Source organism: Meles meles, chromosome 20 (assembly GCF_922984935.1).
Source record: "Meles meles chromosome 20, mMelMel3.1 paternal haplotype, whole genome shotgun sequence".
Taxonomy (NCBI): domain Eukaryota; kingdom Metazoa; phylum Chordata; class Mammalia; order Carnivora; family Mustelidae; genus Meles; species Meles meles.
Window position 1 is genome coordinate 16,390,243 of NC_060085.1, and position 15,419 is coordinate 16,405,661.

Consider the following 15,419-nt stretch of genomic DNA (forward strand, 5'->3'; position numbering starts at 1 on the left):
CTTTGGCTTTTTCTATTACAAAAGCCTACAAAAGACACGGAAATGTGTCTCTCCATTTGACTTTTCATGAGTTCCCTCCGCGCTTGACATTCTTACTTGTCACGCTCGATCCTGGCACCGCAGGCTAAGCGAGAAATCTCTGTGGGCAGATGGAGGGACACCGGCTGGATTTCCCCTTGAGAACGAGCTCCGAGATCGAGCATCACCTGCTCCACGACAGAGCCAGCCGGGCGCCCCCGCAAGGCCCTTTTCTGATCTTATGCGGTCTCCGGAAGTAGCTACTATTACATCTCCCACTTAACAGGCGGAGAAACTGAGGCATGGAGTGACTCCCTCCCTTGCCTGTAGCCATAGCTAGGAGGTCGTGGCAGCCGGAATGCATTCACGGTTTCCTGTACTGGAATCTGACCTCTAGGTGCTCTGTTATACTGTCTCCCCCACTGGAGGCCAGGCACTTCTGTCCCAGGGGTCAGGTCACATGGTGGAATCCAGGCGTGGCTTGCTTGCTGCAGAGACCCTGAGTCAGGAGTGTGGGGTGACATTGGCCCCAGGCCGGGGAGCAAGAGCCCTGCCCAGGCTTCGATTTCATCCTGGGCCTTCCACTCCTGGCTTCATGGGGTCACTCTTACTGTTGAGTTGTTGCCCCTCTGGGTGACTGTAGAGAAACATTAATTTAACAACGTTGTGATGACTTGAGCTTATAGGAACTGGGCATTTGGTTGTTCACTGGGGAAACTGAGACAGCCATGAGCTGATGTGAATTTGTTTTCAAATTTTAAAGATTCTATTTATTTATTTGTCAGAGAGCACAAGCGGCTGGAATGGCAGGCAGAGGGAGAGGGGGAAGCAGACTCCCTACTGAGCAAGGAGCCCAATGCAGGACTCGATCCTAGGACCCTGGGTTCATGACCCAAGCCGAAGGCAGATGCCTTCATGTAATAAAATAAATAAAACAGGGGTACCTGGGTGGCTCAGTTGGTTAAGCTACTGCCTTCGGCTCTGGTCAGGATCCTGGAGTCCCGGGATCGAATCCCACATCGGGCTCCCTGCTTGGCAGGGAGTCTGCTTCTCCCGCTGACCTTTCTTTACTTATGCTCCTTCTCATTCTCTCTCTCTCAAATAAATAAAATCTTTTTATTTTTTTATTTTACTTTATAAAATATTTTATTTATTTGACAGAGAAAAATCACAACTGGGCAGAGAGGCAGGCAGAGAGAGAGGAGGAAGCAGGCTCCCCGTGGAGCGGAGATCCCGATGCGGGGCTTGATCCCAGGACCCTGGGATCATGACCTGAGCCGAAGGCAGAGGCTTTAACCCACTGAGCCACCCAGGTGCCCCTAAATAAAATCTTTTTTAAAAATAAAATAATAATAAAAATAACTCTACCTTGGTACCAACCCAACCACCAAAGCCTGGACAGATCCCCTATCCCCTTTTCCAGGGGGAGCCTCTGTGAAGTTTCCAGTGTCTTCTTCCAGAAACATGGACAACACCATCCCCTGCGTCGTCTTCCGGTGTTCGGGCATGCGCTCCTGCATGCGCTCCTTCCAGCCACCGCCCGCGTGACACCATCTTCCTTGCTGTTGCTGTCATAGATGATGCATCCATGGAAAGTCCCATGCGTGGCGTGGTGTACATAGTTTGGGGTGCCTGGAGGAGAAGGCAAGTGTTTTCCCCAGGGAGGTGGGACCGGGGTAAAAGGGAAGGTACAAGAAGGACAGATCACCAGGCTCCGAGGTGGCCTCTGCCCCTTGTGGTCCCCGCACCACCTTGCCATGCTCCCATTGAGAGCGGTCTCTCTTCCCACGTCTCAAATCTGGGCTGGCCTCGATGTTTGCTCTGGTCTACAGCATACAGTGGAAGTGACAGTTCTGAGAGAGCACGAGATTGTGCACGTGCCTTGGCTGTTCTGGAAACCCACCCAAGTCCTCACCTGAACCAGCCTGGCCATCCTGCTGGGGGTGGGGTAGACCATGAGGAGCAGGCCACGGTCCCCTGGCCAAGGCCTCCGTAGGCCAGCCGGTGCCTCCCCTCGCCCCTCCTGCACCCACCACCTCACAGATGCGAGAGGGAGCCCAGCCACCACCAGACGACAGCCAGCTAACTGCCAGACAGGGAGAGCTCAGATGATGGGCTGCTGACCTCAGCAATCGGCACGCGTCAGTCCCCAAGAACGCCTGCGTCAACCTGCAGGTCTGGGGAGCTAAATAAGGGCTTCGGGTCTAGGTCGCTGGTTTTGAGGTTGCTTGTTATGCAGAATTATTGTGAGAGTAAATAACCCATCCAGCCCTTTTTGTGGAGGACGGTGCCCAGGTAGGGTGTGAAGGTCAAGGACTGCCACAGCAAACCCTGCTTTAGGGAAGAGGTATTTTTTCTTTTTTGTTTTTTTTTTTAAATCACTGGATAATCTGCATTCTGGTAAAATGAAATGGGTTTAGAGAAAACCGCTCCCACAGCCGTCTCAGCACAGTGCAGTGGCTGTGACAAGCTCTATAAATGGTTCAGCCCTCCCAGCCCGCCCCCCGCCCCGGGTCTCGGGGTGACGTATGGCCAGAGCCTGTGAGATTGACTGTATTTCCTACCGACGGTTACTAACAACCCAGTGCTGTGATGAGCTGACCTGCCTCTTTTTTTTTGCACAAAGACCTGTCAGTTCCTTAACCTTTTTTATCCACCCCCCCGTGTACTCCTTGGGCCTCTGATAAGGCCGTCTGCCCCCTTCTCAGAATGTTGTAAAATGAATAAAATAAAACATATAGGATTACAAAGAAAACGTCGGTTGAGATACGATTCTCTAAAAATTAGAACAAATGTATGAACTAGGAATGTACATGCCTTTTTCAAAACTTTTTTTTATTTTTAATTTTTTTAAAAATTAATTTGACAGACAGAGATCACAGGTAGGCAGAGAGGAGGAAGCAGGCTCCCTGCTGAGCAGACAGCCCGATGCGGGGCTCGATCCCAGGACCCTGGGATCATGACCTGAGCTGCAGGCAGAGGCTTTAACCCACGGAGCCACCCAGGCGCCCCGTACATGCCTTTTATTATTAATGCATCACGTAGGCTCTACCAGCAGGTCTAATGACAACCTTCGTTTCAGAGTGGCAATGACATTTGGAGAGTCATAGCTGTCGTGTGGCAGGAAAATGTCCATGTCACTGGTGACAAAGTCATAGGTCTTGCTGACATATACTGGGGCGACACGATCTTCGTATCCACGATGGAGGGAAGAGCTCTATTTTAGTTCTAAGTTGGGGGACCGGTGGCATTCCCCCACCCCATCCATGTTCATGGGCCTCCTGAATTCTGGGGATGGGCCCGGGGAGGATCCCACGTTCGGCCTGATCTCCTCCGACGTGCATCCATCGGTACCGAACTCCTATTTCTTCCTGTAACCCTTACATTTTGGGCAGGAGGGGGACCACTTGGGATTTGGGGAGGGGAATGTTTTTCCGTTTAGAAATGATCTGCCGGTTAGCACTATGTCCTTGGAGACAGACGCAAGCCATGAGCGAAATCGCGGTCACGGAAGGCTCTGACCTCAGCACAGTTTCCTTTCAGGTGTTGGTGGAGAAGCAGTTTCTTCTCCAAGAACGAAATCTCCACCTCTGCCTCCCCCGCCCCCACCCCCAGTGCTTGGCCCAGCGGGCAGAGGGAGAAGTCCTGGCTCCATATTTAGGGGTCCCAGGTGGAATCAAATCTGGGGAAGGACCGACGAGCTTGGTTTACCCCTTTCCTCAAGGTCTAACCAGAGCGGTGACACGGCAGCGACCCTCAAGGACCTGCTCGGTGACTTGTGAGGGAAGCAGCCTGATGAACCGGACTTGAGATGGACGTGAATGTGTGATCCTCTCTGAGAACACCCCGCAGTTCTGGGGGGGCTTCCCAGCTTGTGGAGAAGGGTCCTCTCTACAAAGACCTTTGGCCCCCCACATGGATGCGTCTCTTACGCAGAGGTCTCCTGGTGGTGGTGGGAGGGGGGTGGGGATAGCGGCGGCTGCCCTGCCTCAGTACCTCTCTGTGAGAGCGAGGGAAGTCCTGAGGCCAACCCCGAGCCAGAGGTACAGGCCCGATGACCTTTGCCGTGTCTGCCGCCACCGCCTCCTGTGTTTGGTAAACCGTCCGGGTTTTGCTTCCACTAAAATGCTCCTTCATTGGATGTGCTGGTTGGCTTTGGCCACATGGATGCTGCCGTTTTCCACATGGTGCCTTTCCTCGGATGAGAAAGGGGACTTCTGCTAACCCAGACTCCTGCCCGGACCTCCCTGAGGCCTCCGGGAAGGCCCCTCCCACGCACCCTTCTTTCCTCCCCGCCTCTTTGCTCTCCTAGCCTCTGTCCCCCCCAACCCTCCCTCACCCCCTTCCTTCCTTCCGGGGGAGAAGACAGTGCCTGCCTCACTGACCTGGCCCATGGCCATTCCTGCCTCCCTGGGAAGGTTCCTTCTCTCCTCCAGGCTCACTCAGAGACCTCCTTGGCAGCAGAAAGCTGGGGACGCCCCCTTCCAACCCCCCGACCTGACATCACCTTCTCTTTGATGATTCTAGGGAGCCCCGGGCCCCCCAACAAAACCTGGTCTGGCACTGAGGCCTTCCTTTCGGTGAGGACACTCACGCGTGTCTGGTTTGCCGACGCCTGACTCCCTTTGCTTGTTTTTGAGCTAAGTGGACAGTCAATTCCAGGTTTCAGGTGGGGCAGCCGTGTCACAGGCAACCACAGTCAGTCTGTGCCAGGAGGTAGGAGAAAGCCACACCAGGCCCCCTTCTCCCCCCAAGCATGCGAGGACGGGGCAGGGACGGGGGAGAGACATCAAAGGCCCGAGGTTAGCGATCACACTCGTGCTTAGCTTCACCATCCTCCAGAAACCACTGGTGTGGGAAACGTCGAAGGCTGACCTTTCTGTCAACCCTAACCCACTTTGAATGGCTTTCATAATAGCTGTGCTCACCCCGTGGTTTCTGATGGCTTGGGCTTCAACTGCTCTCTCAAAAGAAAAGTCCATTTGCTCATCTTGGGTGACAGGTTTCACCCATCTCTTTGCTTTTCAGAGGTGTGTGGGTGGCAAGCTCCTCTCACCAGATTTTTCCCACGCATCTTCAAAGCGAAAGGGCTGACCTGCTGAGAGTTTCCTTTTGGGTCCCCTGGGGAACCTCTACAGCCTTCAGCCCCACTGGGCAGCATGGCCAGGAGATGCAGGCATGTCCCAGGGCCACAGAGCCTGCAGACACTGGGCTGGGCCCGGATTCTTGGCATTGAATGTGGGGTCTGGAGAGCCTGGAGCAGACGTTGGTCATCTCTGGTCACTCCGTGGTTTGGTCAATGGGGTGGGGTGCAGTGGGGGCTTTGACATGGAGGCCCCCAGGTCCCAGCCCCAGTGCAGCACACTCAGCCATAAGGGTCTCTGTTGGTTCCTGTTTCAGCCTCCAGCTGCGCGGCCACCTGTCTCTGGCAGGACCGTTCTGCTACTAAGGAGCTCCCATTGCTTTGTTCTGGGCCCTGGATAATCCAATCTTCCATTACTTCAACTGGCTCACTGGACAGGAAGAGGCTCGACTTGAGGGCACCATTAGTACATGAGGGGGGTATGGGTGGGGGGAGGGGCAGGATCCAGAGACCTCTCCCCTCCATCCTCCCCGCACCTCCCCCTGCAGGCTTGCCCTTTGCCCTTCTCTGCCATGTGAGTTTTGGGAACTTCTGTGCCTGGCCAAGTTGGCCAATGGGACTATTGACGGCCTTATAGCTGACCCAGCATGGGGACGGACCAGTATCCTCACTGAGCGCTGTTGAGCACGTCTGTGTCGGGCGTGGTGCTCCACGCGGTGGGGGTGAGGGAAGAGAGGGAGATGAAGAAGGAGACACTGTCCTTGCCTTCTTCCTGCCTGATTCAAGAAGAGGCCACACAAGAATCTGGGCACAGGGAGACGGAGGGAGGAGGAAGGGAGATGGAGGGAAAGGGGGCTGGGGGTGTTCTGTGGGGCTCAAGTGACTCGAGGGAAGGAGTCCCTGTCATCCTTGGATGCAGGGTGTAGGGTGAGTGTGGATGGACTGTCTAGGCCAAGCTCAGGCTGGTCCAGGAGTGACTGCGTCACGCCCCTCTGGGTCTGTGTCTGGTCTCTGCTGACCCAGTCCGAGTAGCTAAGTTGCAGCGAGAATGCGACTCCTTCCTCTGCTGGCTGCCTTGGCCCAGTGGTCTTGCTGAGCTTTGTACCACAGATCGACTGATGGTGGTTTGAAGAAGTCCATGACCTTCCCCCTGACCTCACTGTTCTGGTAGGTCAGCAGTGTGCTCTTTGCTCACGGCGCTCTGTGAGCAGCCCAGGAGAGCCAGGCAGCTTAGGTGGTGGAGGGCAGTAGGTTGGAATGATGATAATACCTTGGCTCCAGTGGGTCTGAACACTGACCTCGGGGTAGACGGGGAAGGATCCAGATCCCAGGCCACAGGGCAACCTCTGAGTATCTGCCGGCTTGAGCCCTTCCAAGAAGCCAGAGTACAAGCTGATGCTCTGTCTTGGCAGGGCAACTCAACTCTGAGTCTGGTCTAAATTTTTTTTTTTTAAATAAAGAGATTCTATTTATTTGATAGAGGGTGGGGAGCAGGGAGGGAGAGAATGAGCAAGGGTGGGGCAGGCAGAAGCAGAGGGAGAAGCAGGCTCCCCGCTCAGTGATGAGCGATGTGGAACTTGATCCCAGGACCCCAGGATCATGACCTAAGCCAAAGGCGGAGGCTTAACAACTGAGGCCCCCCAGGCGCCCCAGGCCTGGGTGACTCGATCAATGGGCCTTATGTCTCGGTGGAATGAAAGACAAGGCTACTCCCAATGTCAGAATGTTTGCTTTATTTAAATCCTGAGGTTAAAAATAAAACTGTTCCAAACGGTGCAGCAGATGCTTTTATAAAGGAATATGTCTTGGGATACAAAAGTTTCTCACCTCCACTGTGCAGGTGGGTGTTGGCATTTGATGTGCTTCTGGGTAATTCTTTGGCAGGTAAGAATGCAACGGGTCCCCAGACCCACTATCCTCTAAGGCCTTGAGAACTGAGGATTCGTCAACCAAAGTGCGATTCTGATTCGGAAGCCACCCAAGGGAGGCGTGGATGTTGCTCGGCGTCCTCCCAGAGGCAGGAGCATCTCTGGAGAACATTCACCATGAGGTTCTAACAAACCCTGTTCATCGGCCATGTCTTCTGAAAGCTAGACTATTATTTTAAAAAAGTGATTAGGAGGGAAAAGGCATGATTAATTCAGTCTTTCCAGTCTCCTAGGAAGAATCACAATGCAATGAAAAAAACTCCAGGTTTCCACTAAGAAGCGTCTTTTGCTAAGTGTTTTGTAAACATGACTGACTGGCTCACTGGTCTAAGCAAGGCGACCCCTGGTTCTCTGAATCACGGACACTTCTCTCTGCTTTCCTTTCAACCCCTCGGAGCCAGGGATAGGGATCTCACTTGTAGTTACGAAGGTGGACTTAAAAAAAATTAAACTCCTAAAAAAACTTATAAATCAGCAGACATCTATCTAACCAGTATCTCGTAAAGCACAGGTTCTGAGACATCACCCCCGCCCCATCAGGATTTCCTTCCATTTGAGTCTAGAATGGCTCACCTACCCCGAGAGTGGAGAACTGAAGAATTTCAGAAAAACCATCCCCTTGATTTTTTAGTTACAGTATGTGGCTTTTCCTTTTCTACTTTTCAAACCCTGGAGGGTTTTTCAGTTCTAGATTCCTTCTTGGTCTAGTTGACCTGGAGTACAGCAGGCTCTAGCCACATTCTCGGTCAAGGTCAATTAGTGGCTCCTGAGGCAGAGGTGAACAAGGCAGTGGGATCAGTGCTACAAAGCGAGCGGCTGTTATTCAGAGAGCTGGGCCATCGGGGCTGCTGGAGTTTTGCTTTGTTGTTTTGTTTTGTGTTGTATAGTGATCTGGGGTCCCATTGATGATTTCTAGTATAATTCCATCTACTGGCTGGGCTACTGCCTTTAATAGTTGATCTTCATTGTCATCTGCATTTTTTTACATAAGTATCCCAACCCCAAAATATCTCAGTGAAGCTGGGAAACTGTTTAAGATAAAAATAAAGCTATCTGTACGAATCACGCTGAAATAGGCCACCACGTTCTCTAGTCGTATAATGCACAGCAAACCTGACCTCGCATGGCAAAGTACCGAGGGAAAAAGTCTGTCCAGCACGAAAATAAATAGGCCGTGGAGTCAGAACGTGACTGCTGGGGGAGCGGCCAGTCCTCTGAATGACTGTAGTCAATGTTCCAGGGAGTACACACCACGAGGGGCCCCTGCTCTCGGGGAGGAGTGGCTCTGGGCCAGCTTTGCAAGAGCCAAGTGGTTTTTAAGCTGTAGTTGGTCCCCTGCCGGGCTGAGTGACAGAGGTTCACCGGGGGGCTTGGATGGAATGTTCCAGGCCTTTCGCGGGAAACTCAGGAGCAGTTAGCTGCACAGGATGGTGGTGACACAATCAGCTGGCCGGTCTCCACGGCATCCTGGGAAAGCATTCAAAACAAGACCCCAGACTGCTTTGGGTTCTCTTCTGCTAGTTTCCTTCTTGTGGTAAACCACGCATCCCGATTACCCTTCCTAGAGGAGAGGTTGGGCTCCAAGGCGGGAAAACTTGCTCTGGAACAATCCTCAGGCCGTGTGGCACACCTGGGGACAAGCGTGAGGCCAGGGAGTCTCTGGGAGCCTGGCTGCTTACTGCCTTGGTGCTGAGCACAGTCAAGGCCTTGGCCACTGGGAGATGCAAGGACCCTGGTGGTTTTCTGCCAGAGGTGGCTGGTTGCGCTAAGGAAAGAGCGTGAGAGGTTCGGCTTCTCTCAGCGTTGATTTCTCCGGAAGGTTCTGTTCAACACCCCCTCCCCTCCTCTGCCTAAGCTGACTGCAAGTGGCCAAGCCCCCTATCTGAGGGAATGCTCTGAGCCCACCATGGAGGTTACCTCCCCCCAACCCCTGCCCCACGAGTCACCTCTGTTGGGTGGTGGCTGTGGCGTCTGCGCTGGACCCGGCCTGGGGGTCCTCACCTGTACTGGAGCTCGCAACATCAGCCCGACCAGGACTGTGGGGGACAGAATGAAGCTTCCATGTGGTGTGACTGGACTGGTCACCAGAGACCAGCTGGGAGACGGGCTGGGCCCAGCGCTCAGATCCCCAGACACCCTGCCCGGCGCGCTCCCTCATCCCTGGCCGAAGTGGGCCCCGTCATCCGATGGCCTGCTCACTGTGAAGTGTCTGAGCCCTGACTTCAGGCTCCGGCCCCAAGAGGCCCTGGAAGGTGAGCTCCCTACGGTGGGAGGAGAGAAGGGCCACGGACAACAGGAAGTGGGCAAATGGGGTGCCGGGGAACAGAGGGGCGAGGAGTGGGGACCAAGAAGTGAACTCCAAGCAGATCCATGAATTATGCCTGTTAAACTCGAGTGACCGAAGACTTCTGCTGAGAAGGCCCGGATGTCTGCAAGTGGTTCTTACCCTGATTATGATCATTAGTAAACATGTCTGTGGATGAGGCAGCAGGTCTTATTTGACAAACAGAGACAGCCCAGGAGCTCAGTAGTGAGTCCTAAGGGCCACACTCAGGGCTGCCTTGTGGTCACGGTGTCGCTGTCCGCACAGACAGCCGCTGCAGGACGTGTCCTCCGTGTGGTGGCTTCGGTTTCCCCAAGCATCTTCGGTTCTGATTTCTAGGCGGATGTTTTCAACTACTGCGGGGCCTGCCTGAGAGAAGGGCTTTGCGTGAGGACAGGACGTCCCAGACAGAAGGGCCGGGAAGAAAGTGCACCTAGAGGCCTCTCCAGAGTTGCTGTGCTTTGAAGTAACCCTAAATTTAGTGTGGCAGGAGGGGACAGAGTCCTGACAGAAGAGGCTGGTGGGGGCTTTGGGAGAGCCCCTCTCCCTCTGCCTCAGGTGCCCTGACTCTCCTGACGGCCCTGTGGCCTCCTCTGCCCGGGAAGAGGGCCTCACAGCCCGAGGACTCCCAGGGTCTGGCCAGGACATCCCAGCTTGTGGTCACCCAGCGTCCCTGGGCCCCCTGCCGCAGTTCTCTCCACGGGCAGAAGCTGGGATCCCTGACGCCGGCCTGTGCAATCCTCCATGGGAGGCCGGGAACCAGCGTGGCTCCGGGAGAGGCAGAAGGTTCCTGAGTGTTTAAACCTTTGGCAGAGTGTCCCTTTGGGTGTGAGGACAGTTGGGAAACGTTGTTTGAGCCCTTAAAAGCCACGGGGGCTAGGAGTGATGGTGCACAGTGCCGAGTACACGCGCTCCAGACGGCGTAGTGCCGAGGGGTGGCCGGAGGCCTGTCTCCCAGAGTCACGCATTGGTCACATATGGAGCCGTTGCTTTTTTTTTTTTTTTTAGTGCTTTTTGTGACAGGTGAGCAAGAGTAGTGTTTCCTGTGGATAAAGTGAAACTATCAGAATCTAGAATCCAGGTGCTTGAGGCTACGGGAAGTCACTTCCGTCGTAGATCACAGGCCTGTCAACCGTCAAGTGATAAAACACTTTCTTGGAGACAAACCTGAGGAAACAGAAGCGGGAAAGGAGGGTGTCATTGGGAGTGCCGAAAGCCGGGGGCAGCAGTGGCTGCTGGGGCCTGGCTGGGCGTGTGTGGGGGCTGCATGCCTCTGGGCTGGTCGGGGGGCCTTTTGGGGGAGCAGAGGCCTGGGGCCCTCGCCCCGTCTCCTGTCTGTCCAGCAGAGCTCTCCCCAGGCATGGGTCTGGGGAGCCTTCCCTGGGGTTTGGTACACAAACACACAAACACCTACTCTGAAGCTGTGGGGGCACCTGGGGGCTGTAGGGGTGCGATGCAGGGAGTGGACTCTGCGATGAGGTTTCTGGAGGAGGCGAGTATGGATCTCAGCCCCGCTGGGCACCAAAATCCATCTTGTCGTCCATGGTTTAGAAATCTCCAGCACGGAGTAAGGCCGGGGTGGGTCACAGCACCGTGGCTGCCTCTGGTGGGAACTAGGGGCCTGCCTGGGGCATGGGACTGTGTTCTGCCCTGAATGTGCCTCCCCGCGGCCTCTCCGACAGCCCACCGGGAATCTCGGTGACGTGGTGACAGTGCTCACTGCCTCTGCAGAGACAGGGCTCTGGGACCTTTGGAGCTCTGAGGGCAGCTCTCTGGATAACCCGGGCCTGTGCCCCACGAGTCTAGCAAATTCAAGGTATGTTTGTGTTCACGGGGATGTGCAGGGGAGGAGCGGGAGAGGGGGAAAGTGGGAAGCTCCTTCTCTCAGCCCCTCCTTTGGCAGATGGCCTTGGCCACAATCCCTAGATGTTCAAGGCCAGGAGGTGCTGAGGGGGGAGGCACAGCTTTCCCCTAGAGCACCCCAGCCAGTTACTCTGCCTAAAGCCAAGTGCCTGGTGTGGGGGGATGTGGGCGCTAGCTCAGGGCCCTACACAGGGAGGATGTGGCTGGGTGCCAGTCAGGCAGGGCTCCTAAAAAAGGTGGCCCCAACAAAGGGCTTTGCTGAAGCCAGAAGACTTGGGTGCGTCTTCACCCAAGGGATGTGTCCCTGCCACCTTAACCGCCCCATCTCATGTCTCCATGAAGCGGGGGCCCAGGCTCCCGGCAGATCTCAACCAACAGGTTCCTCTCCCCAGCTTCCTTCCTCGGCTTCCCCTCTAGCCTGTCTGTCTTCATTCCCAACTTCCTGCCCCCAGCCCTTTACTCCTGGACCTGGATCTGGGGCTTCGATGCAGCGCTTCCCCAAGACAGTACACCATGCTCCCGCTGCCATGACAAGAAGGCCTAGGGCCTCCCTGACCCAGCTCTAGTCCTGGCCTTCATTTCTTGCTTGTCTGCCCACCCATCCACCCACCCATGCACCCATCCACTCACCTACCCTTCCTTCCTTCCTTCCTTCCTTCCCTTTCCCTTCCCTTCCCTACCCTACCCTAGCCTTCTCTTCCTTCTTTCCTTCCACTGTTTCTACTGAGCCCCTCCTTTGGGCTGGGCAGTGGGAGCCTGGACATCCGAGAGAGGCAGGAGGGTACACTGGTTAAATCCAGAGCCTGGAGGCAGGTCCTCTGGGTTCCAACCTGTCTCTACCACCACCAGCTGTGTGACGTGGGAGGTGTTAGCCCCTGGTCCTCAGTCCCTTGACGGAACCATGAAGAAAAGAGTAGTTCCTATCCGTGGATGAGCTGTGGGGCTTAAGTGAGTCAGTTAGAGTGGAGCGTCAGGGACTCACGTGACATGTGCTCAGACTCTGTAAGTACTAGCCTGTGTCTCAATAAATCGGTAGCAGACACTAGACCACCACAGTATAGGGCTCTAAAAAAAGAGAAACTATTAATAATAAATTACTGATAATCAAATAGTCTCTTTCAAACGTCCACCCCCGTTCTCGCAGCCAGGTGGCAGGTGAGCTCTTCCGGATGCTGGCGGGTGAGGCGGCCCTACCTGGAAAAGGTGTTGTCGAAGATGAGCATGTAGATGCCCGGCGTGCGGACCTTGAGCTGGCCCTGGATGTTCTCCTTGTGGGAGCTGCACCGGGTCGTGGGGATAAGGACCTGGGAGGGAGAGCACATCAGAGAACAAGTGTTACAGAAGCTGAGAGAGCCTATGGGTCCTCTGGGCAGACCCTTTATTTTGGGGACGGAACTAGGCCCAGTGAGGGTAGAGTTCCTGTCTGAGGTCGCAGCTGAGCAAGGTTGGGGCTGGGATCAGTCCCAGGACTGGGGTTGGGGGTATGCCTGGGATCAGTCGTAGGAATAGGAGGTGCATCTGGGATCAGTCCCAGGAGTGGGGGGGGGCTATCTGGGATCAGCCCAGGAGTAGGAATGGTACCTAGGATCAGCCCCAAGACTGGGGCGGGGGAGGGAGGACGACCTGGCATAGGGGAGGAGGCTGTGGGCATGAATTTCACTTAGAATCATGAACTCATCAGCGCCCCAAGAGGAGTGGTCCCAGTTTCCTCTGACCACAGCCCATGCCAGAACGTTCCACCACCTGGAGGAGCAGGCGTTTTTTGGCTTTAGGAAGCCGGGGTGTATCTGAGGTGAAATCTATCTGTCTGGCTCCTGCTGGGCCTTGTGCTGCCCGGGGGAAGGGGTGTTTCACAGGACAGACGGAACCCCTACCCACTCCCGTCTCTTCACAAGCGTTTTGTGAAGCCACTGAGCCCTGCCCGCTCTGGCCTAAACAGACCCGGCCCCACCTGTGGCTTCTCACTCCCAGCAGGCTGCCTCTCCTGCCACCCCCCTGCAGGTCCATGGGCCCCACGGCCCTCTCATCTTTCCAGGCATCAGCCTCAGCCTCCTATTTACCCTCTGCCTTCCCCAAGAATGAGAGATTAGTTCCAGGAAATAGCTGTTTTTTCAGGACATGTTCTAAGGGCCTCACTGTTGGGGGGCAAAGCTGAGCACAGGCTGAGCACTGGATGGGACCGGGTGTGTGTGCGTGTGTGGGGGGGTCAGTCCTCTGGATGGCCAGTGTCTCTCACGAGGGTCACGTCTGCTAATTGCTGCTGACCAGCTAAGACACTATATAAAACTAAAGATATGGTCGGGTGCCTGGCTGATAGGAAATAAGGAAATGGGAAACAACACAGAGCCAGCTGAAACTCAGAAAGATTTTAGAAGCGATCGATACCCCAGTGGGTCTGGTCTCAGGAACCGTCCTTCGGCCGCCCACGTAGGCCAACTACACGTGAAAGGTCACACAGACAGCAGCTTTGCAGACCATGGCTAACACCGAGCAACTTGGGAGCTCCTAGCGTGGCGGGCTGCCCCCAAAGTGAGCATTTTTATTCTTTATGAAATGAAGTGCGGCCCCCTTCTCAGAAACACAACTTTGTGAAATTCCATTATCTATTCTTTTAAACATTTTTTTTACCCTGGACAAAATGACTGGATCCAAAATGCTTCTAACGATGTGATGGCTTTTTCAACTTACGCTTGAATACAGAGGCACATTTCTGGAAACCCTACACGTTGGCCACAGGGTTCCTAACGTGAAGTTAAGTTTCCACAAAAGGTTCTGCCCTCAAAGACCTTGTGGTTTAACAGAGACAGCAGACGAAAAAACCGTTCGGTTGCAACAGTGAGTGTGTCGTGAGGGGAGAACTGGGAGGGGTGCCCATCCCAGCCCTGGGCGAGGAGGGGAGAGAGACACAGGGTCAGGGCAGGTATCCTGGAGGAAGGGACGTTCAGCTTGGATGAGGTAAGTAGCTCGAGAGAGGCCCGGCTGTCCCAGGCAAAGGGAAAAACATCTTCAGAGACATGGGAGAAGACCTAAGATTTACTCTCCCAAGAGAATAAACCTGTAAGACACTGGACATCAGGCAACGGAGGACAAAGATCTCTGAGGGAACAGGTGGGCCCCACACCTGCCCCAGCTCACCACTTTCAGACAAGAAGGGAGCAACCACCAGAGGGGACAAACAGAAAACAAACAGTAAGATGACAGACTCAACCCTAACCAATCAATAAGCACATTAAATATAAACAGTCTATAATCCCAAATAAAAGGCAAAGGTGATCAGGCTGACTCAACCCTCATCATGCCCACAAGCAGAGACAATTTAAATATAAAGACACAAATAGATTAAAAGTAAATGCATGTTAAAAAGATACACTGTAGTAGCACTCATCCGAAGAAAGCTGGATTGACTACTATCATACAAAATAGATTTTATATCAAGGGACATGGCCAGGGATAACTTCATGAGAAAGGTGTTCATGCATCAGGAAGATGGACCAACCCTTCACTCTGATGCCCCTCATGAGAGCTTCAAACACACGAAGCCGAAAGTGGTAGGATTCCAAGGAGAAATAGGTAAATTCACAATTAACGGTTGTATATTTCAATGCCCCTCAATAATCAATGGAAGGACAGACAGGAACTCAGTAAGGAGATGGAAGCTTCGAAGAACAGTATCAACTAATTCAACCCAAGTGACATTTATGGAACATGCCACCTGACTACGGCAGGACACACCTGCTTTTCGAGTACACTGGGAACACCCAGTAGGCCATCTTCTAGGCCATCAAACATACACACACACACAAAACAAACCCACCTCATAGTTAAAAGGATTCAAGTTATATGGCCTGTTTTCTGAAGACAATGGAGTTAAGTTAGAAATAAACACATCTCTGGACCAAAAATATGTGTAAACTAAAGAACACACTCTTAAATAACATATGGGTCAAAGAGAGAGCACACGTCAAAAGGGAGATCCCGCAGGCACAGGAGAGAGCGTAAGCAGTGCTCCCGATACCACAGTACATTTGCACTGGCTGGGAGCTGGCGGTGGTGAGGGAGTTGGAAGGGCCGGAGATGAGCCTGGAGGGGAAAAAGATGCCTGAGGACACACTCTGGGTGGGATCTGGGGCTAGCCACTTCTGTGCTAGGTCTCATTACATTCCACTGATGTTCTATTGTATTCAAATTCCACCTGGGGCTGAGA

General features: G+C 53.9%; 1 protein-coding gene across 1 annotated transcript in view; it reads right to left on the bottom strand.

The window, feature by feature from the left end:
* Positions 1-6,816: 6,816 nt before the first annotated feature.
* The window catches only part of FYCO1 (FYVE and coiled-coil domain autophagy adaptor 1), a 72,460-nt gene continuing 63,857 nt past the window's right edge, over positions 6,817-15,419 (bottom strand). Inside the window, exons 17-18 of the mRNA XM_045989684.1 lie at positions 12,410-12,519; positions 6,817-10,519 (exon numbers count right to left, since the gene is read on the bottom strand). Coding sequence (XP_045845640.1) covers positions 10,444-10,519; positions 12,410-12,519 — 186 coding nt within the window. The 3' untranslated portion in view covers positions 6,817-10,443. The remainder of the gene's footprint in view (positions 10,520-12,409; positions 12,520-15,419) is intronic.